The 22,331-nt window shown below is 37.1% G+C and overlaps 1 protein-coding gene across 7 annotated transcripts in view; it reads left to right on the forward strand.

The window, feature by feature from the left end:
- The window catches only part of CDC42BPA (CDC42 binding protein kinase alpha), a 174,957-nt gene that overhangs the window by 60,874 nt on the left and 91,752 nt on the right, over window positions 1–22,331 (forward strand). For all 7 annotated transcript variants that reach the window (NM_001398237.1, NM_001199443.3, XM_046938649.1 and 4 more), the window contains 3 exons: window positions 2,760–2,843; window positions 6,572–6,667; window positions 9,383–9,531. In NM_001398237.1, the coding sequence (NP_001385166.1) occupies window positions 2,760–2,843; window positions 6,572–6,667; window positions 9,383–9,531 (329 nt within the window). The remainder of the gene's footprint in view (window positions 1–2,759; window positions 2,844–6,571; window positions 6,668–9,382; window positions 9,532–22,331) is intronic.

Below are 22,331 nucleotides of genomic sequence, written 5' to 3' on the forward strand. Positions count from 1 at the left end.
AAACAGCACTCAATCTTTGTGCATTTATACAGAGAGCATATAGTGTGTGTATGTGTAAGCACTGTGGTGTCTGTAATCAGCTTTCAGACTGTTTTGTTACTATCAGAAACTGCATTGGACTGTACTTTGTTAAGTGTCAGTTTATTGTTTCAGAATCAAATCCTGAGATAAGCAGTTTAGAGTTTACTTCCATTAAGCCCGAGACACCTGCAAAAAGGTGTTGTGATTGCCAAGGAGTCGTGATGTTTTTGATCAGGTCTTGTGTGTGCATAGTGGCTATTGATATGGAGTAACATTAATGACTTTCATGAGCTAAAAGACTGCCTCTGATTGTAAACACAGATGGGAAACATGAACTCTTTATTCTTTAGTCACCACTCAATACTGGTGGACATTCTAGGGTACCAAATCCTCAACTGTGTGAAACCCTGTACTCCATCTGTTAACCAGAGGCAACACTATGACTCCTTTGGTTGTTTCCAAGTGAGTGCTGTATCAGGCACTGCAATTTTAGGCGGTTATGCAATGATCATGTCTAATTTGGAGACTAAGGAATATAGTTTTGGGGGGAAAAACCATAACAAACACACAAAAAGCCTTTCACTGAGCAGACAGTGAAAGAACCCCAAAGTTGTATTAAAGATCCCTGTGTTCTGCCTAATCCTCTGCCTGACTGTCCTATAATGTCAGTGGTGCTGGAGGTAAAACTACTTTCCCTGCAAGCAGCAGCAATGTTGCCAGCTCTTGGACCAGTGTTTTTATTTTTCTCCACAGCAATGGCAGAATCCTCTAAGGCACTTAAAGCATAATTATGTAGTAGCTTCATATTGTAGAAGGGCACCCATGTCATCCAAGGTAAGATAGAATTTAAGTGCTGGCTAGTTGCAGTGTTTCTCTTCCTGCCATTTCTCATTAAAAACCAATACAGATATGGCTTGACGGATTCCTAGCTGGTAAAGTGAAAAAAAGACTGGAGTTTCAAATTTGCATAGCAGTTCATGAATCACCACAGGGGATTCATCTTTTCCTCCAATGGAGAACTACGATGCTCAGTATGGATGTGATTTATGAAATGACATGGGATAGTCTAACAATCTACTTCTGTGTTTCAAATTCAAAAGTACTATGGAGGGATTTCAGGTCTGAACATTAGCCTCAGTTTTTATGCTTGCAGTAGCCTCTAAAGATCTCACTTCATAAGCTAGTTTAAACACGTAGGTAGATCTAGTACCTTTCTCTATTCTCTTTTTTTTTTTTTTCCCTTGCTTCCAGCCCCCAAGGCAGCAGTGTCAGCAGTAGGGCTGGTAATGCATTGCTGTCCATATGGGTAGTGACAGCTGCTTTGTCTATGAATCTGTAGCTAAGCACTAGATACACTTTTAGATATACTTAAGTTAGACATCTGAGTATTGCAATTCTGCAGTGTGTACTTTCGCCCTATGTATGAAGCTGCTGCAGTTGATGACACATTTTGAAGGTGGTGGAAAGACGTTTGTGGGATATCCTTATGTACTTTCTGTTATCACTGTTTTTGCACAGAGTTAGTTTGCTGATTAGGAAAGAAGCAGAAAGAATGTAGAAGTCAATCTTAGTATTTTTTTTTTTTTTTGTCACTGACCTGCAGGGTAAAGATGATGATGTTGGATGATAGCATGCTGGTTTGTAACTAAGTGCGCACAGAAATGAACTTATTTCCTGAAGCCTTAGGGTTTATTTGAAAGGGAGTAGACAGAACGGGGTAGTTGGGGAATGGCTGGTAAATGTATTGCTAGTGGAGCTTTTCTATAATTGGGATGGTATTAGAGTGGGTCAGTCTCACTTTGATCGGCAGCTCTGAATGTGTGTGAAAGATTGATGGCCAGTTGGTTTAAGACACATAGCTTTCCCTGCCCGGGGTATCTTGACAATGAAAACATGTTTATGTACATTTCTTCCCTTACCATTTCCTAAAAATACTTCACCTTAGCTTTTAATATAATTAACCCAAGCTATAAATTTCTTTGAAAAAAGACTAGGTCAGTTGATTTTGTTAATATATTATGACATGTGCCTACGGTGTATAATGCTTAACAGACAAGAAAGAGAAAAACAGAGCTTGTATTTTCTAAATTTTGCTTTTCTGGAAGATGTGAATTTCAGTGTTTCCGTACCACTGACAAGATGTCATAAAAAGGCTCATTGAACTTCAGGTGGAAAAATGTGAAGGGAATACCTTACCATGTCTTCAGAGAAAGTCCAGTGCGTTTTTTGAAATGAGAGTAGAAATTGTAGCAGGTCTACAGTCATAATTTGCATCAAAAACCTAAAATATATTGTTTCTTGGTTTTATGAACTGACCACTAGATCATTGTCTTTTCTAGGCGGGTCTGTAATTTAAATTACTGTGTAATACTGGAAGCAGGAGTCCAAGAACATAAAGTGTGCAGTCCTTGGTAACTTCATGCAGATGATAGAGCAAAAAATGTGGTAATAAGAAATAGTATTGTTCGTCTACGATGACTTGGAAAGAATGATGTTCAATGGAAGTGTGATACATAATGAAAGCTTGAAATAGACTTGGATCTTTTCCAGAATAAATATCCTGTACTGCTGTGATGTTACTCTTTCTGGATAGTGATAGTAGGGTACTGTGCATGGATAATAAAGTTAAGTGTAAGAAACACTGAAGGAAAAAACAATCACACAACATCCTCAAGATTTCCTGCAATGAAAAACAATGTCTGTAATGTTTTAGCTTATCCTTCATTTATCTGTTCCAGGTTGCAGTAGTAAAACTGAAGAATGCAGATAAGGTTTTTGCCATGAAGATACTTAATAAGTGGGAGATGCTGAAGAGAGCTGAAGTAAGATTACAGAGACGTTCTTTATAATAATTATGTATCCTCTTACTGTTCTGAATTATTACTACTTTTTCAACTGGAAAACCTTGTATGTAGAGATTAAGGAGGTGCTTCAGTACTTAATGACAGTATGAAGATTAATTTTAAAATAAGCTTAAAACGGTTTATAAGAAGGGCTGATGGCATGATGTCTTGATTTAGGTGGGGCTGGATATGGTACCCCTTTTATACAATTGCCTGAGAATTACCTCCTATGTGAGCAATATTATAATGCATGTATTTCAGTAGTCTTCAGCAGGTATATTTTTTGTGATATAATGAATTTGCAAAGCTCTGATTCCTGATGTGTGAGGTCCAATTTTTAGATAAAAAAATTAGAAACAAAAGTTTCAAATAATTTGAGAATACTTCATAAAAACGTCAATTTACAAAACTTTGTGATACAATTCTCTTTTATAGCTTAAGTCCATTCTGTGTTCTTAAAATACTCTTCCACTGGCACTGCTTTGCCTTGGTTTCCGACTTGTATTTTATGACTCCACCCTCAGTACCTTTGCCTGGATTTTTATGGAAAGTAACTTAAAGAAAAAAATTTAAAAATGCACTCTGCAACTGAAGATGGGTGTATATGTTTTAAATGGAACATGTGTTTAACTGTAAATTGCATTGAAATCCTTCATCTTTGCATACTGAAAATAAACTGTTTAAAAAAATAGACTCATAGAATTCAGTAAAAGCAGAAATGTTGCTTCAACATCAATGGGAAACCATCACACTTGAAATAAGAAAAGAGAAATTATGCAGATGAATTAAAGCCAGTTTCTGATGTATGTACATCAGATCCTACATCTTTTAATGAAAATGTTATATGAAGAGGTATAGATGGCATGCAGACTATTGTTAGACATACATAATGGGTTTCATCTTTATTCAGAAATTATTCAGATACTGAACAGTCCTAATACCTAGAGGTATTTCTCTTTAAGACACATGTCTTTATTGTAGGTTTTATTTTAGTGAAAAATATAAGACCAGAAATGAAGTTCCACTCTATTTTCAGATGTACACTTTTCAAGTTAGTTTAATTGCCAATTCTTTCCATTAAAGTTATAAATAGGTCTGTAAGATTTGCTCTGTGAAAGGTATTAAAAATGCTTTCCCCTTGGGTCTAGATTAATTTCTGAAAGTCTGAACCGTTAGCCTAAAAAGAATTACGGCTCTGTTTTTCCATGTATTTGTAATCCATGGGTATGCAGAGGGACGGGAACCATCTGGAGGGAAAATGCATTACAAGGCATGATGTGCAGCAGCTATAAGCTGTCACTCATAATGTTGATGAATGAATCGCTATGGTTACTTCTGGAACAGTGATGACTCATTTTGGCTCTGTTAGCAATGTGCTGCTTTAACACAGAAATACATGGGAAAAATACACAGTTCAAGAATATAAGCACATAGGTGTACTGTGTAAATGGCAGAGTTAAGTTGTTTGTATATGCCTGTATTGTCTTCATGGGAAGTGAGATTCATTTGTGAAAACACAAAGGGTGTATGTACTAAGAGGCTTGCGAATGCCAGATTAAGGTATTCACTGCAAACTCTGAGAGGGTAATTGTATGCAAAATATTCATTACAAGGAAGTTAAGTGAGGTATGAGGTCACTGTCCTCTTTTGTATTATAAAAAGCAATTTTCCGAATGCTTGCTCCTGTTGACAATTTGGACATGTGGTGTAGAGCTGGACATTACCGATACAAGGATAGCCTGAATGTCTGCAACGGCTTCCCATCGCATTCTCAGACCTGTTACCATGAGTGCGTTTGCGCCACGCCGGTGCCAGCTGAGGCTCAGGAGAGATCAGGACATGCATTATGCAGCATGGAAGCAGTCACCGCTGCTTCTGGAAGTGCTAACTCTGGACTGCTAAGACATCCACACCAAGTAGCTGAGGGACTTGAATCCTTTGCTGGTTGAAGGCCACGATAACGTGATAGATGTACATGCAGAATGCTTAGTTGTCTGTGTCAGGGAGTTCGATCAGATGATCTCTAGAAGTCTCTGCCAGGAGTTCAAATGGACTGTGCTTAAGGAAGGTTACATGTAATGTTGAGATAAAGGATTCAGTCTTCCTCCCCTCATTTACAGAGGTTTCAGTAAGGCCAGAATCATTACATTCCCAAGAAAGTCGGACCCCAGAGATGCATATTGAGTCTATGGAAGAAGGAATGGAGTTTGCTGTGCATATCTTCCTTTCATCCATGAGAAGGTGTTGCTTTGTTCAGTGCTTGGGGAGTTGTGATGGAAATCCTCAGCCACGTGGTTCTCTGGCAAACTAGAGAGGGAGGGCACAATTGCAAACATTCCTTTAGTGAATCGGTTCAGTTATGAGTTACATTAAATAACAATATGTCCTTGTGCAAACAGAATTATATTGCTACATATACTGCTTTTACACTGATGCACTTACAGCTGCTCTAGAATTTTCTTTGATTTGGAAGCAGTGTAAAGGCAGAAAAAAAGCATGAATTTATGTAATTGAACACTTAGAGTAATTACAGGAACCACTTCTACCATCTTTTTTTGGCCATGAATTAAGACCAAGTCCAGGAACCACTTAGACTACTTGTCTGTATGCTGTCTCAACTGGTCTGCTGTGATAATAGCTGTTGCTGTTAGCTCTAGGCACGTTGCCCAGAGATAGGTGTCTAGAGTGCATGAGGAATGCACAGCCTCCTGTTAAATCATGGCAAAAACAACTGGAATTGTATAACCTCTGAATTGTGTAACAACAAGTAGACAAACTATGTGTCATCCTCGTGAAGAGTTTGTGGTATTTCTTTCTGAAATATCCTGAGAGTTTACCAGTAATGAAGGAAAAAATGTAGTGGAAGCATGAGCAGCTGTTCTTCCTTCTGAAGATCATCCTCTTTTCCTCTTTCTGTCCTCAAGTTTACTTTCTGATTAATAACCTTTGACAATATTTGTTTAAAGTACTTAATCAAATTTCAGTGCTTTATCACATGCCCTGTGCTATGATTAAAGCATAACATATTTCTTTTCCTTATTCATACTCACTGTATTCACCAAAATGAGACCTGTTATAGCTTATTTGATTGGAGGAAGAATCTAATTCATACTGAATGTATTCTGCATACCTCAACCTAAAATGCTGTTTCACTCTTTGTTCTTCACTCTCCAAATCTCACAGCCAGCAATAACCATGTCAGAGGTCTGGAATGTCTTTTGTTTATAGAAGTGAAATTGTCATTCTGTGAAGTTCTTTTTGTTGATGTATTTTATTCACTTCTTAGGGCAGGTTGCAGGATTTCCATTGTGTTAAATGCCTTGCTGCATTCAGAATTGTTTCTCTTTGCATCTTATCTTCTGTTTCTTATGAAGCTGTGTTCCCCTCTGAGGTGGTCCTTAGTATTTCTCACTGTTTGTGTTCTTCATCTGTTCTATTTGGCATGAAGGCACCTTTTGTCTTCTTTGATTCTTTCCAGTATATCAGGGCAAGAGACTGGTATCATGATGAGATAAAGACAGAAGGCTCTATGTTCTGGTTCTTCTGTCCTATTGAAGTTTATTATTGACATAATAAATGACATTTTAATAGAGTGAGATTAGGTTTTTTTTTCCATGTGTGATGTTAAAAAATAGCCAGCTTGCAAAATGTGGTTCTTTGTGTATTTTACTTAAATGCCTGTAATAATTATTTTTTTCCCCCTTCAGACAGCATGTTTTCGAGAAGAGAGAGATGTGTTAGTGAATGGAGATAACCAGTGGATCACAACATTACATTACGCGTTCCAGGATGAAAACTATTTAGTGAGTATTGCTTTTATGTATGTACGAATAGAAATTCAGATTCTTAGTTGTAGTTTGAGAGACAAACATAGCTTACTAATTGTATATTCTGGACCATACAAACCTTATGAACATCTGTGATAGGATTTAATTGGAAAGTTTAACTAGATTAACAAGACTGATAGTGTTTACTGACTAAAACTTTCTATTTGACTTGTTTTTGCATGGTAAATGTTACTGATTACTGCTTTGCAGTTAAAATATGGAATAGCCCCATTTTTGAAATAATAGTTGCCTTTTTTTTTTTTTTTTAAGACTTAAAACCACTTATGTCATAAAGCAAGTGTTCTTGCTTGGATGAATGCTGCTAAGTCATCTTAAGTAAGAATCAGGAGATGTTGCTGTAGATTAAAGCATCTCTTTTAGTATTGATTGTTAGTTTTCAAGTATTTTGAAAGATTTGCAAAGAAGAAGATAGTATGAAAAAACATGCAGATTTTCTGTGAAATTTTTCCACATAAAATATGTTTTGTGGTATTATAGTTCTGGTAATACTTACAATTCAAGAGGTGAACAACTATGCATTGATGGATTTTGCTGATTTAGACTGTAGTACTTTGTGCTTTTGAATCTGTATCAATAGTAAGTTCTATTGCACACAACAAGAAAAAGATTAGAGGAAGCACTATGCACAGAATCATCGTACAACTGCGATATTTATAGCTTTTCTATTCACTCAGCTCAGATTCTTAGAGATGCATGGATTTTGGGGTAGTTTATATAGAAACTAGTTTCTGCATTTGTGAATCTAAGTATTGCCTTCAAAACCTACCAACTTGCTTTATGCTTTAATGTGGGCAGCAAACACAATCTCATGTTTTATGTAGTACTGATCTTAACTTTCAACAGTATTACGGCGTAAATACTATATATTCAGCATCAGCCTACTGGAATTTGTGGCAGTCTTTCCACTTTCTCCATTTCCACTAAGCAGAGAGCTTACTTTTCCAACGTTTCCATAGTCTGCTAGTAGGAGTGAGTCTTGCAGCCTTTTGAAGAAAACCTCAGTATCAGTAACACTGTTTCTCATCATTGTAGTTTGTGTACTAATGCTTTTCTACATTGTTTTTATTAAAACAAAATAGGATATACTAGAAGTGGCCTTAAAAAAAAAAAAAAAAAAGATCAGTTGAGCAGTGGTTATTGTTGGGAAGTGGATATTGGTTAACTGGAATTTAGGAATGCCTTTGTCACTCTCTCACCAAATATCATCATAGACAAGCTGACAGAATATAAGTCAAGTTGACAATATGGTGGATTGAAAATTAGATTGACTACAGGGTCCAGAGAGTTCTGATCTGTGACAAAGTCAATTTGGAGGTCTCATCACTGATGGTTTTACCCCAGTGCTCCATACTGGAGCCAACATCTTCATTAATGAGATGGTGTACACCCCCAGCAGGTTAGCAGACAATAAAAATCTGGGAGAAGTGGTTTGTATGCTCAGTGGTTATGCAGTCATTCAGAGACTAGAGAACTGAAAACAGAAAGCTCGTGAAGTTCCACAAAGGGAAATGTGTTGTCCTGTGTCTGCAGAGGAATAACCTCAGGCATCGGCACCTGCTGAGTGTCAGCTGGCTGGAAAGCAGCTTTGTTGAGAAAGGCCCTGAGGTCCTGGTGGATAACAAACTGGCTGTGAGCCAGCAGAGCACCCTTACAGGATAAAGAGTATCTTCAGCTGCATTAGAAAAAGTCTTGACAGCAGGTCAATGGAGATCCTTCCTCTCTGTGCAGCACTGGTGAGGCTGCATCTGAAGTACCAGTAGGGTCCAGCTGTGGGTTCTCTGCAGTACAAGCGAAAGATGGAGCTACTGGAGCAAGTCTGTTCCAAGACCTGAAAGATGACAAGAGGGATGGAGTGTCTTTCATATAAGAACAGGCTGAGAGCTTCAGACTCTTCAGCCTAGAGAAGTAAAATCTTTGGTGGATCTAATCAAAGTGTATAAATGCATGATGGTAGGGGATTGAAGACCAGCGAAACAGTTGATTTTCACTAGCACCCAGAGACAGAGCAAGAGACAACGGATGCTGACTTAAACCTGTGAGATATCATCTGAATGCAAGAAAATGCTTTTCTGCTCTGAGGGTGGTCAACCACTGAAAAAGACTGCTCAGGGAGTCTCCATTCATAGAGATATTCAAAATACAGCTGTCCTCCATAGTCCTGGTCAGCCTGGTGTAGCTGATCCTGCTTGAGCACATGGAGTTAGACTAGAAGACATGAACAGGTCTCATCCTGCTTAAATTATTCTGTACTCTAGGGATTAAGTGGCCATGTTGAACTTGTAATAATTACTATAACATCCTTAAGTCTGTGGGTTTTTTCTCCTGGAAGGATGGTGCTTTCGTTCAGTAGTATTTAAGACTTGAGTATTTAAGCATCATTACTGTGTTTGACAGAGGAACACTGGATGAAGCTAATAATGTTTTGTTGTGAAATTTTCTGTATATAGATACATATAAATAAGAAAAAATGCCCAAGTAGGTTAAATATTTAAATGAGACTAAAACAGATACAGTTTTTGGAATATACTAGCATATTGGAATTTGTAAGGCTCATGGTAATGTTTGCAATTAATAAATAAATTAATTCCTATGCATCAAATAGGTTTTAGTCTCAAATTCACTCAGTAAATTGTTTCTTCCCTTTGTTTTCTTGTCCTTTCCACGTCAAAGTACCTGGTTATGGATTATTACGTTGGAGGAGACCTACTGACGTTGCTTAGCAAGTTTGAGGACAGATTACCTGAAGATATGGCTCGATTTTATTTGGCTGAAATGGTGATAGCCATCGATTCTGTGCATCAGTTGCATTATGTCCACAGGTAAGCAATTTTGGCTCCAGATTCCTGTTGGAATTAGAGGGAATTACTTGCTGGAGTAAAAATAATTCCTATTGAAGCATTTAAGCTACTAACAAGTATTTACTGTAATAGTAAGCATGACTGCCTATGTCTTCTGAATATTGAGATCTGTTGTTAGTCTTGTACCATCTGATCAGAGACGTGAGTAAGGAGGTTTCATGAATATCCAAAAGAATGCACTGGATCTTGTACGTGTGTTGAAATTAATGATCTTTCAGTTATAAAAGCAAATCTGGAAACCTATTTGTGAAATGTGTCCATCTGTGAACAGGTTTAATTGAAGGATTAAATTCTGGTTCTCAGCTAATTAATTCAATCTATAAAAGTTGAAAATACATTATTTTTGCATTTTGCTTTGGATTTCTCACACCCCTCCCTGGCATATTCTTTTGAACTTGAACAAATTGTCTTGAAAATGAAATGATGACAACGTTTCCCTAAAGAAGAGGAAGCACTTAAACTGTGGTAGTTACCTGTACATTGGTATATTAAAGAATAATATATTTTGTTCAAAGGAAATTAAGTTGCTCGCCCCTCACATGCTTGGAGGCTGTTTGCTTTTTCTGTAAACCTAGCATTGTCTTTGCTTTATTGTATCACTCTCTGCTGAATTCCCTGGCAGTTCTTGTAAGCAGAGCAAAGGATTACTTTACAAGAGGCAGAAGTTTTAAATACACTCTGAATAAATTTACTTTGCTTGCTCTGATGGAAATCAGTGGGAAAACTCAGCTGCTTAACCTGGGTCATTAACCTGGCAGAACCATATCTTTTGATAGGTCTGTTATTGTCCTTTGTCTGTACCGTTCAGTCCTGCTGTTACTGTTCACATTTGTCTTATTGGCTTCAGAAGAATGGAGTTTTTGTATGTTTTTGTTGTTGTTTGTTTTGTTCAAAAGGTATATTGCAGTTGGCTTTGGTTTGTTACTGAATTGTTTTCTTTTCTTTGACGTTGTGGCTTTTCAACAAGGAGCTATAAATAGGAGTGCTTCAGTATGAGATTGATGCTAAACTGCAAATAGCTTTTTTGGAATATTTTGAAGTCTGCTAGTTTTAATGAAGAGCTATGTACTTGATAAAGAGCTCTTTGTGATTATGCCTTTTGGAGAAGCCCAAGCCAAGTGTTTTCCTTAATGGGTTTCTTGAATTTTGAAGATTTCAGCTGTGTATTTCTGACAAACTCTTTCTGCGTTTAGGATGCAATGTGAAAGGCTTTGGTATTCAGTTTTAATTTGGATCTAGCATTTCAAATGCATTTGTGTGTGAACTGTTGATATGCTTCTGTTACCAGGTGGAGAGTTCCCCATGTACTATATAGACTGTGTTTTAACTACTAAGCCTGCAGTAGTAAGTTTTCTGAGGAGAAAATCTCATGTAGGTGTAAGTTTGGATAGAACATGAAGTAGAGTTGCAGTCCAAAACAACATACTAGTTTTTATGCCTGTGCATCTGTTACTATTGAATGCTTAACAAAAAAGCCGCAGTGAATTGTGTTTGTTTTGCAGCTTTGCCAGTGAGATTCCTATGTTTACAAAGCAAATTCTAAATTTGGTATTTTGGCCCTTGGCACAAGCAGTCTGCAGTTTCATCATTAATACACTGTAATATGATGCCCATTTGTAGGGGAATGTTTTGCAAAGATTAAAAACATGATGGGAACCTGAGTATATGTTAAACGATTGGCCTCTGAAACGTGACCCCTCCAGTATTAGTAGGATGTTTGCAACGTTTAAAGCAAAAGAAAGCAAAAGAAAACACATGTAAATGCTACTAATACTATTGTACTGAAAGTTTAGCTCTGGTTGCCTCATTCTTTCTGGGAGCCTGTTGCACATAGCAAAGGATGCAGGAGAAATACTATTACAAACAAACAAAAAAAGTAATGTAACAGCTGTGATAACTGTATGTGAGATGAATTGTCAATATCCATCAAGTTTTGTATTGAATTCTATGTGATGAACTAGAAATCATGCCTTAGGCACACCTCTGTCAAGCTTATTGGTTGGTTTTCCCCCCATACGGTAAGGTAGGAGATTGGTTTGTTTTTGTTAGTGTACTGGTTCTTTCAGTTAGATTTTTTCAAAGTAACCATACAGTATTGTACCCTGATGAGTTTTCTTTTTCTCCAAATATTTTTATACTTTTTTTTAAAAAAAGGTATTTCAGTTTATCGTCTCATTGTACCACTCTTGTTCTTTGGAGTTGTTAAATACTTCTTCCTTGTCAGTTAGTTTTGTTTGGGAATGATTCTGAATGTAGTGGTAGTTGGTGTGCAGAACAGTCTGAAGTGAGAGGCAAGTCACCTTCCCTTCTTAAAGTACACTGATGAGGGCTCTCAAACATCAATCACATGCAACAGCAACATTATTAAACAAAATTCCTTCAAGACTGTTTTGGGTTTTGAATTCCAGAATTAAATGTGATTTCTGCTGTAGCACTGTGGGATCATGGAATGAATTGATAGTGGGAAGGAGATGAAAATCTTAGTGGAATTGCAAATAAAAGTTGTATTAGGAGACAGCTTCAAAAACCTTATGAACCAAGATGGAGAAAAGTTGCTAGCTGAAAAAATCATCAGTACAACTGTTTGTAGGGTGACTTTTTTCACTTTTATTTGCTTTTAAAATTAATAGTCCAGTGGTCTCAACAGTAAGGTTTTGAAATAACCAGAACAAAAACTTTTATTATTCGTTTCTGATGAAACAATTCCTGTGAACAGATCTTGTAGTATTTTACTTGATAGTTAAATGATGGTTCAGAATGTTGACAATGCATTTCTTTAATACAAGTCTTAGCTTTTGCTCTTGTCATTACTGTATGACAGTGACAGCTCCAAGATTAGTCTAAGAAAGAAACTTCAAGTATACATGCGGGTGCTCATGATGGGAAAGAAAGCACTTAAGTATAACTCTCACTTCCTTGGGAGTTTGTATTAAGCTTATACCTACCCCTGATACTTTAAATAACTAATTTGAAATAATGAAGTCATGCTTGCTTGTAGGCCAAGGTTAAATATTATCCTGAGCTAGTTTTCTGCAAGTTGTACTATCATGCAAGGCAAAATATTACTTTTATTTTGTCATCAATACTGATTTATTTTGAATTTCTACAGGTTTTGGCAGGTTCTTTTGATTTTCAACTGAAAAAGCCTCTATAGGCATTAATGCTAATTTCACTTTTAAGGTTTTGTTGTTCCTAGAAATGTTTAATTCCTTATAGTATATATTAAAAGTTTATATTTGCATGTGTTATCAAATACCCAGATGAAGGCTGAATTCTCTCAGCTCAAGGTAGCTACAGTTATGCATATTATCTTACCTCAGATATGCTGTATTTGTTTTTTTTCCATACAATGGAGACTGAAGAAAAAAATCTGCTTATTATTTCAAAGGCAAGATAGGCTCCTATGTATTGTATCTAAGATGGGAATTGAGGAGGTGAATGCTGCTTCTTGTCTAAATCCTTTAATTTAAAAAAAGAAAAAACGAAACAGCCTTTAAAAGGTCTGCTTATGCCACTAGAAGAAAAACAAATCTCGCTTACTTTCTTACTAAGAAAATGTTTTGGAAGGATTATGGAACACCTATGTTAATTATTATTTTTGTTGGTTATGTTTATGGGAGGAGAGCTATGACTGCAAGGCAAGATCTCAAGTTTCATGCATTTCAGATGTCCTCTTTTACATGTGAAAAGATGGACTCGCAAAGCGTAAACATAACTAGTTTCATGAGGTATGTGAGAGTCCAGTTAGTTTGATCAGTGTGTTTCTGGATTTCTAGTTGCCACTCTTTTATTGTGAAGCATTTTAGCATTCTGAATAATGATACATTTGTTTTTCTTGCCATTTTCTGTATCAGTTTTTAAAATTTAAGTCAGGCTTCACTGGAACCCTTGAGTTCTTAAAATGTAGAACAGCTGAATTCTCAATGGAAGTGACATCCTTTTTGAAGAAATACTGTACATAAGGGAATAAATCCATTAGAGGGGTAAAGGAGCTGTCTATTCCCTATCAAGCCTGCCTCTGCTTTATTTCTAACAAGTTACCATTTGTTCTCAGTAAAAATCATCTTAGGGACATCCCTGAAATATTTACGGTAGTTAGCAGGCAGCTGAATTCTGGGACTCTTTTCGGGATAAATTTCACTTTCAACTATGAGTTTCAGTGCCAATGTATCCATTTCTGACTTGCTGAATAAGCGGTTTTCTGTATTCTGGGTGTATCCCATCTTTCCTGATCATTAATTTGCCTAAGTGGAAAATTTGGGGGTGGAAGGCACGTCCAGGGAGTTAGCTGCATTGCGTGGTATGTCTGAGTTGAGTTGGCACTAAGAAGTGCCAAGTGCTGTGGCCTTTGGTAAAGTGAACCGTAATTGTGGGTTTGAAAGAAAGCAGCAACATACTTTAGATGTTTATCAGACTTTGCAGCAGACGTAATGTCGAACACACACATGATGTCCTTGCAAAATGCTGAGAATGAAGGAAATGGGGTTAGAAAATTAAGGATAAAATAACAACAGTATTTTGATAATCTGCTGAGAATGTATTACTTTGAGTTGTTGTAGGGTTCAGTTTTACATGGAAAACTGAAGGACAAAGTTATTTTAGTGGGTATTTGGTAAGATAATGTTGTCTTGCAAGTTATTCCTTTACAGTGGTAGGAATGTTCCACGAGTCTAGGCTGTTTCTTCTCCATTTTTTTCACTGAGAAAGGACTGGAAACAAAGGTCATATTTACAAACTCTGGGCTTTCATTTTGCTCCATGACCCCTTATGTTTTAAGTGCTGCTGGCTACTACTGTAGTATCCCTTCAGGGTGGCACCCAATCTGCCATGGGGACTGTGTGAGGCTAATGTTATTTGACTTGAATTTGCTGATGGGATTTCCTGAGGAGGCTGTGATGAACCAGAAGTATTTGAAATAAAAAACCTATATATGCTTACAGTGTCAAGAGTGAGTGGATCAGACTGGTTTTACTGTGATGTAGAAGTCAAGCAGTTTCGTACAATATTGTGTCTAGTGGAAGTGTTAATTGAAGTGAAAAGTGTGTAATGGATGCATTAGCTACTGTGGACTCACATTCTGTGTTACTTGAGCAGAAGGAATTGAGAAACCCTAACTGTAATGCCTTAAGTGATGGTAGCCTTGAGTGGTCCTTTCAGCAGAGGCACTTTTCCAAACCCGTCTTTCTTCTCTCCCATTGTTCCGCTCTCCCCAAGACCAAGGCTCCAAACATCACTTCAGCTCTGCTGAAGGGATTTGTGAGGCTGTGCAGTGAACTGAATTGAGGACACTGGTCCAAGTTAGAAGTGACTTTACATTTTAATCTGGGTCAGTTCCCCAGTCTATTTGATGGAGAAAGAAAGAACGGGGAGATGGAGAGAATTATTTTAAGCTGAAGTTGGCAATAAAATCATATGTTTCTAACACTGTGACTTTCCCAACATCCAGTGAGTCCTACTTGAGATCTGAATATTTGTTAAATTCTATTCAGAATATAATAATAATAATAAAAAAAAAATACAAGAAACTCTTGGGGCTGCAGTTTCTTAAATGTACTTAGCTGCAGTACCCTTAGAAATAAAACTTTCTCCTCCCATGTCTGATACCTCCCCACTAAAGAGGGATATTCTTTATTCAGTGCAGGAAGGCCAGCAAGGCAAGGAGTACATCCCTCTGTTCTTTCTGGTGTCCCTATCAGTCCTTTAGCATGACAGCTATCTCTTATTAGAAAGAAGACTTATATCATCTTCTAAACATTTCTTCTTCACATATGATTTTTTTTCTTTTAATGTAGATTAGTGTATCTTCTGGGTGCAGTTGCATCAAAGGCAGATAGATGAGACCATTCTGTTAGATGTGAGAAGAGTCCTTTTTAACCATGTGCCTTAATGGGAAAACTCTTATTGCCAAATATCTTCCACTGAATTACTCCATATTAAAAACAAAACAAAAAACAAAACAAACAAACAAAAAGAACCCCAACAACCTAGTCTAGCCTTTCAAGTAAAAATGTTTATAGCAAGGCTCAGTGGATACCAAATGTGTTGGAACTTCTGAAGAGATGCTGCTACTTTGAGCATAAAAATGTATTTGATGTCTGTAGTGGTCAGAGAAGAAAACTGTCCGCATTATGACTAACAGCTCTGAGATGAGAACTTTCTCGGTGTCTTCTGAAGTTGGAGGTGTTTTCTTTTGAAAACAAACATTCCCATTTGTAAGCTATTATTATATGAGCGAAGCTATAATTTTATACTCAATCTTTTCTGATTATTTCAGACCTGGAAACGTTTTCTCCTTTTATATCCAGAATCAATAGTAGGAAAGTAAGACAAAAACATTTTTATTGTTTCTGAACTTTTAGTCCCGGTGGCTGTGGTTTGGAAGGTGCAATTAGCTCATTGTTTGGTGACTGAGGATACAGTTGGTTGCTAATGCTTCCAGTGATTTTGTTCTTGCTTGGAAGGTTCAGAATGATTCTGGCAGGAATGAGAATGACAGTTATGACATGGATTCTTTGCATCTCTGGAGATTTTTATTATGTTAAGGGCAGTTAAGGAAATTGTGCCCAGATAAACTTGTCTACGTCAATGCTGTCCTACAGTAAACATTTGCCCGAGCTGTTCTGTTGTTAGAAGATCCTACACCATGTTCCTTTTTAATAATGACAAAATATTATTAGCTTATAACATCTTAAATGAGGTAAAAAGTAGGTCGCTTAATATCCTGCAAATTAGAATACTGCTTACAAAGCAAATGCATGAGTGGGACCATGAGTGGTTCTGTTATGGAAGGCTTTGTGGTTGGGGTCGTGGAAGGAAGACCTTGTACAGTTTTATTGGAAAAGTTGCGTAAAATTCTTTATTGACTCAGGTGCTGTGGTGTTTATGCTGTCAGTTTTTCTTTATTAGCTACTGGGAGTCAGCCTTTAGCGTATCCTCATGCAGCAGGAAACTGATACTGTAACTCAGTAATTTTCTGTTAGTTATTGTGTGTAAAATCCAGGAAAAGGGTGTTGGAAAGGGACAAAACAGAAAATGCCACCTAGAAGAGGAAAAACAGGGAGGAAGTCTGAAATTTCATCTGAATCAGATCTGGTGTAATGGTGTCAAAATTGTGTCTTCCTGTTATAGGAAGTCAAGCGTTTAGCACAGAAAGGAGGCTGCTTTTACACTGCTCTGTCAAAGTTCTTTTATATGATTCTGCTTAAGTGTAATGTCTATAAATTGAGGCCTTAAATTTCTGCCTGAGATGTTAAAAAATTACTCATTTCTCTTTAAGCGATTATTATGCTTGTGCTTTTTCTTATGCTGAAAGAAAATCTTTCACATGTGCAACTTGCTTTTAAAGACTTTCAGTAAAACTGTCCTTTATTCTCAATAAGTATAATTTTGGTGCGTTTAGGCAAGCAGTGCACTTTTTGTTTTTCTCATTATTTTTTAAGTTTGGAGGTGTTTTTCTGCCAAGCTACTGCAGGAGTTACTGGGGTACATTTAGACTAAATGATTTCTTCTGGTATAACTTCTGGCTACATTCTTCATTCAGTCTGCTATCAGGAATTTCAGGGAGGTATTACAGTGCTTATTTTATCTGGATCATACTTTCAATATGCTTTTTGTTTTTAACAACAATGAAAGGAAAAAAACACATATAGAACTATTTATATCTTACATTCACTAACAAATGTCTGTGCAGAACTGTGGATGTACATTCAACATTTATTATTCCTGCATGTTTGCTGGTGCTATAACGATTCTCTTACAAGTTGAACCCACCTGAACGCATTCTGAATGGCTTACGGGAGGAGAGTCTTCAGGATGCACTTCTTTCTCTTCATTTCTGTTTTGTAAGAATAATGCATTAGTTTCAGATTTTTTTAATCTCATTGTTTTTGTGTGATTTAAGCATGAATGCCTGTGCATTAAAGAGATCTTCTCTTCCATCTGAAGAGTCATTTCTACAGATTATAAAGTAGTCTTATGTAAAAGGAATTCCACTTTTTATCTGTAGTTCACTGATCTTTCAGAAAAAGAGTAATCTTAAAATCCACTTAAGATGCCAGAGATATCATAGACTAATTGAATGCTTATTTTGTGTTAATATCTTGGAATGTTATGTTTATACAAGCACACTTAAATGCAACTAATCATATTAAATATTATGTAGACCTTTGGTGTCTTTGCTTAGCAAGTTATTACCAGAACTTGTTTCAGGTTGACTGATTTTTTACACCAGAACTATTGCGCTGACTGCAGCTGAAGGCTGAACATACAGAATCATAGAATTTCCTGAGGTGGAAGAGACCCACAAGGATCATCAAGTCCAACTCTCAGCTCCACACTACACCACCCAAAATCCAAACCCTATGTCTGAGAGATTTGTCCAAACACCCCTTGAACTCTGGCAGCTTGGGGCCATGCCCACTGCCCTGGGCAAGCCTGTTCCATGCCCTCTGGGGCAGAGCCTTTCCCTAAACCCCTGGCTCTCCCTTGACTCAGCTCCATGCCAGTCCCTTCTGTCACCAGAGAAAATGTATTTTTTTTTTCCTAAGGACTTGCATCATAAAGCAGTTATTTTGTTTTCAAGAACATGAAAACTGAGTGGATGTCAAAAATTAAATAACAAAAACATGATTTACAGTGACGTCTATTGCCTAATGTACTCAAAAATAAATTGTTGCAAAGGTGCACCTCTTACATAAGCAACAAAATAAGCAAATTAATGTTTTAAGCTATAGTTCCTAGAAAATGTTTGCCTGAGATTCCATATTACTAATGTCATGATTGCTTTTGACAGTTAAATGCGCAGGGGAGTTGTGAGTACTGAAATGTATAACATTGTGATTCCCATTTGAATATTGTAAATGAGATTAACTTGTCTCTTATCTTAAAAAATCAGAGGGATTCTGAAGATGTCAAGGGCAAGAATTGCAGCAATTGTTTATTGCAGTATTCAATATCAAGCTTCATCCATTCTCACAGATTTAATTCCAGTTAAAAAGGGAAACAAAAACTATAGTAACTACGATGTCTGAAGTTAACGTAAGTAATAAGTAAATAAGTTAACATAAGCAAGATGCCTTATCAAAAAAAGAACGAGCAAAAGATTGCTCTCTATGACTGCCTGAAGGGAGGCTGTAGTGAGCTGGGGCTCGGCCTCTTCTCTCGTGTAGCCAGTGATAGGACTAGAGGGAATGGCTTCAAGCTGCGCCAGGGAAGGTTCAGGCTAGACGTGAGGAAATACTACTTCTCTGAAAGGGTGGTCAGGCACTGGAATGGGCTGCCCAGAGAGGTGGTGGAGTCATTGACCCTGGAGGTGTTCAAGGAACGTTTGGACGTTGTGTTGAGGGACATGGTTTAGTGAGAACCATTGGTGAAGGGCGAATGGTTGGACTGGGTGATCTTGTGGGTCTTTTCCAACCTTGGTGATTCTATGATTCTATAACAAAAAATAACACACAAACACAGATTGTGACTCACTAACAATTACGCCAGCTCAATTAGAGACTCAAACATGAACAAATGTGGAAGCTGCTCACTGCAGTTTCCCTGGGGAGATAAGAGCTTTTTCTATGAATGTAGCAGCATCCAAACCTTGTCCAGAGGTTTTAAAATGAGTTAGTAACGTCTGCACTATGCCAGCATGGCTTGTTGATTTGCCTCCTTATCTTTTACGTGTGTTGGCACAATCTTTCCAAGACATTATCTGCCAAAGCTGTGCTTGTCTCAATATATTTATTTCTGTCTTCATCACAATTTACACTAATATTTTACAGCACGGTGATGAAGCCAACATAAAATCTCTAATGTGCTGGAATATTTTGCAAAAGATTGTGGAGAAAAAAGACAGCAGATTTTCACTTCAACTTTGAGTGTCTTTCTTCTTTAACAAAGATCAGTAAGCATTTCACAAATATCTTCTGTTCCTTTTATTACTTTCCAATTCCCTAGTACTAGATCTGTGCAATTTGATATGAATGTAATATTATTAGCAGTATCAAAAATCTTTTCCTTACCTCTGTTCTTGCGACAGTAATGAAATAATAATCTGTTTCTCAACAAAGAGGAAATTCCTGTTGGTGCATGAAAAAAGAATGCCATGAACAGGAATGAAGATGTTTCCAGGACCCTGTCAGAAATTTTGATAATCTTGACACAGTTCCAGTTCAGTTCTGTTAGGATTTAAATAGTTTAAACTGATCTACTTGAACATGGTGCTGTCATTACTGAAGATTGCATGTACATTTGAGCCGTAAATGCAGTTAATGTGTTAAATAGCTGGGATGTATATGATTGTATGGGATTGACATTGCAGACTTTGACTTCATTTTATGGCAATAAGAGTTCTTGCTTGAAAGTGTCTGATGGTGTGATGCTGGTTTGCACATGTTGTGGTTTAACCTGGCAGGCGGCTCAGCACCACGCTGCTGTTTGCATACCACCCCTGCAGTGAGATGGGGGTGGGAATCAGAGAGAAGGTAGAACTTGTGGGTTGAGATAAAGAGAGTTTAATAGGACAGAAATTGAAGGAAAAATAGTGATTAAAAAGAATATACAATGGAAGTGATGCACAGTTGTAGTTACTTACCACCAGCTGACCCATGCCCAGCTGATTGCTGAGTAGCAGCAGCCCTCCTGGCCTATGTCCCTCAATTTTATTGTTCAGTGTGGTGCCATGTGGTATGGAATGTCTCCTTTGCCACTTGGGGTCAGCTGTCTTGATTCTGTCCCATTCTACCCTCTTGTGCTCCTCCGGGTTCCTCTCTGGCAGAGTGGTATGAAAAGCTGAAAAGTTCTTAACTTAGTGTAAGCACTGCTCAGCAACAACTAAAACACCAGTGTGTTATCAACATTGTTCTTCTCCTAAATCCAAAGCATGGCATTATATCAGCTACTAGGAAGAAAATTAACGCTATGCCAGTCAAAACTAAGACTTTGTTTAGATAGCATCAATAATAACTTTATCGAGGTCTGAAATTATATTTGCGTTATTTATTAAACAGAAGAACTCTGAATACTCTTATCTGCATGCTACTGTACAGCAGAAGGTCAGAGATAGTCCCTTCAGTAGGTTTTATTGCAGAGCTTAAAAGCTGAACGTAGACAGAGCAAGAAACTGAAAAATGGGTCTAGCTAACAGGAAAAACATGATTAGCCCAGACAGTGCAACTGGTAAATTCTTGTTAGTGTTCTTAAATAAGTGATCTCCCATTATAGCATGCTTTGTTAATTATGTCAATAATAAGTTGTTGTCTTTTATCATTATTATTTTATCGGGTCTTACAGAACCACAGGATCATCTAGGTTGGAAAAGATCTTCAAGATCTTGGTAGGTCAGGTTGATGGGTGTACTCCAATTCCCATCACTAAATCATGTCCCTTAGTGCAGCATCCACAATTTTCTTAAATTCCTCCAGGGATGGGACATGACCACTGCTGTGGGCAGCCCATTCTAATGCTTGACTACTGTCTCCATGAAGAAATTCTTCCAGATGTCCAACATGGCATAGCTTAAGAGCATTTCCTTACAACTTACTGCTTCTTACTCAAGAAAGGAGACTGATTCCCTTCTTGCTACAACCTCCTAGTAGCTGTAGAGAGTGATGAAATTCCTTTTCCTTTCCAACAAAGGCTTTAAATGATGAATGCAACGGAACTGTAGGAAAAGAGCCACAGAGATCCTCAGAATTCAGTGAGCTAGATGCGTGTTACTTGTTTTGTACGTGAGCATTTCTTGAAAAAAGATAGCTGAACCACTTGCACAGTCTGGTCTTCTATTTGCTGCTGAAGAATTTCTTGTAAATAGATTGAGTTGAATTGAATTTAGTTGCAGTTTTCAGGAGAGGCAAAGGGCTACATTTTTTTATTTTTTTCTATGTGTATAAAATTTGAATCTAGCTGATCCTTTTTCAATGATAATTTTATATCCATAACTACATATTTGTCACTCAAATCTGTGTGTGGTTTTTCTTTATTGTATTAAAGAAATATCAGGTGTTATTTTCCTACTACTGTATCTAGTTGGTATACTCTTTTGCTCTAGACTTAAGCGAAGAAACATAACTTAGGCTGACATTTTAGGCAATGTTTTCATTTACTTAAGGAACCAAATATTCACTTTTTCCATCTATTTGTAACAGATTGTCTCAAATTGAGTACTAAAAATTCAGTATTTAAATTGTCCTTTTTTTTTTCCAGTATTTTTCTTTAAATCTGTGAAGACAAGAGGTCTGTAAGCACATAGGCAACTTTGCTAACTTTCGCAGGAAGTGTTATTTATTTATTTTTATTTTTGGAATATTGTGTTAATTATGTTGATGATGCTGAGAACTGTGGAATGTTAGAGCTGAGGCACCGGTTAGGAGTGATCAATCACTCCATACTTTTGAAAATAAAGGGTGGTTTTACAGGATTTTAAATTCTAATTATTGAAATTTGTACTTTGTTTTTTATTCAGACGTTTCCTGGCACACATGGCCAAGGAAGACTTTTGACTCCCTCTGCTAATGTACACTTCAATAAGTCTTGTATATGTGTATCTGATTTACTTGCTAGTTTAAGTTCTGAACTCCTGTTTGCCACTCTAGAGAGTCTGCTTTTCAGTTTCGAGTTCCAGAGACAGGAAAGGCTCAGGCAGAGAATGATTAATATTGACATTAATCAAATCATATAAGTTAAAATATCAACTCATTCTATAAAAAACAAGTGTTAAAATTGGTTAAAACTGCTTGTTACTATGCGTTCTGAAACACACCTGTAATACTACC

This window comes from Gallus gallus, chromosome 3, assembly GCF_016699485.2.
Source record: "Gallus gallus isolate bGalGal1 chromosome 3, bGalGal1.mat.broiler.GRCg7b, whole genome shotgun sequence".
Taxonomy (NCBI): domain Eukaryota; kingdom Metazoa; phylum Chordata; class Aves; order Galliformes; family Phasianidae; genus Gallus; species Gallus gallus.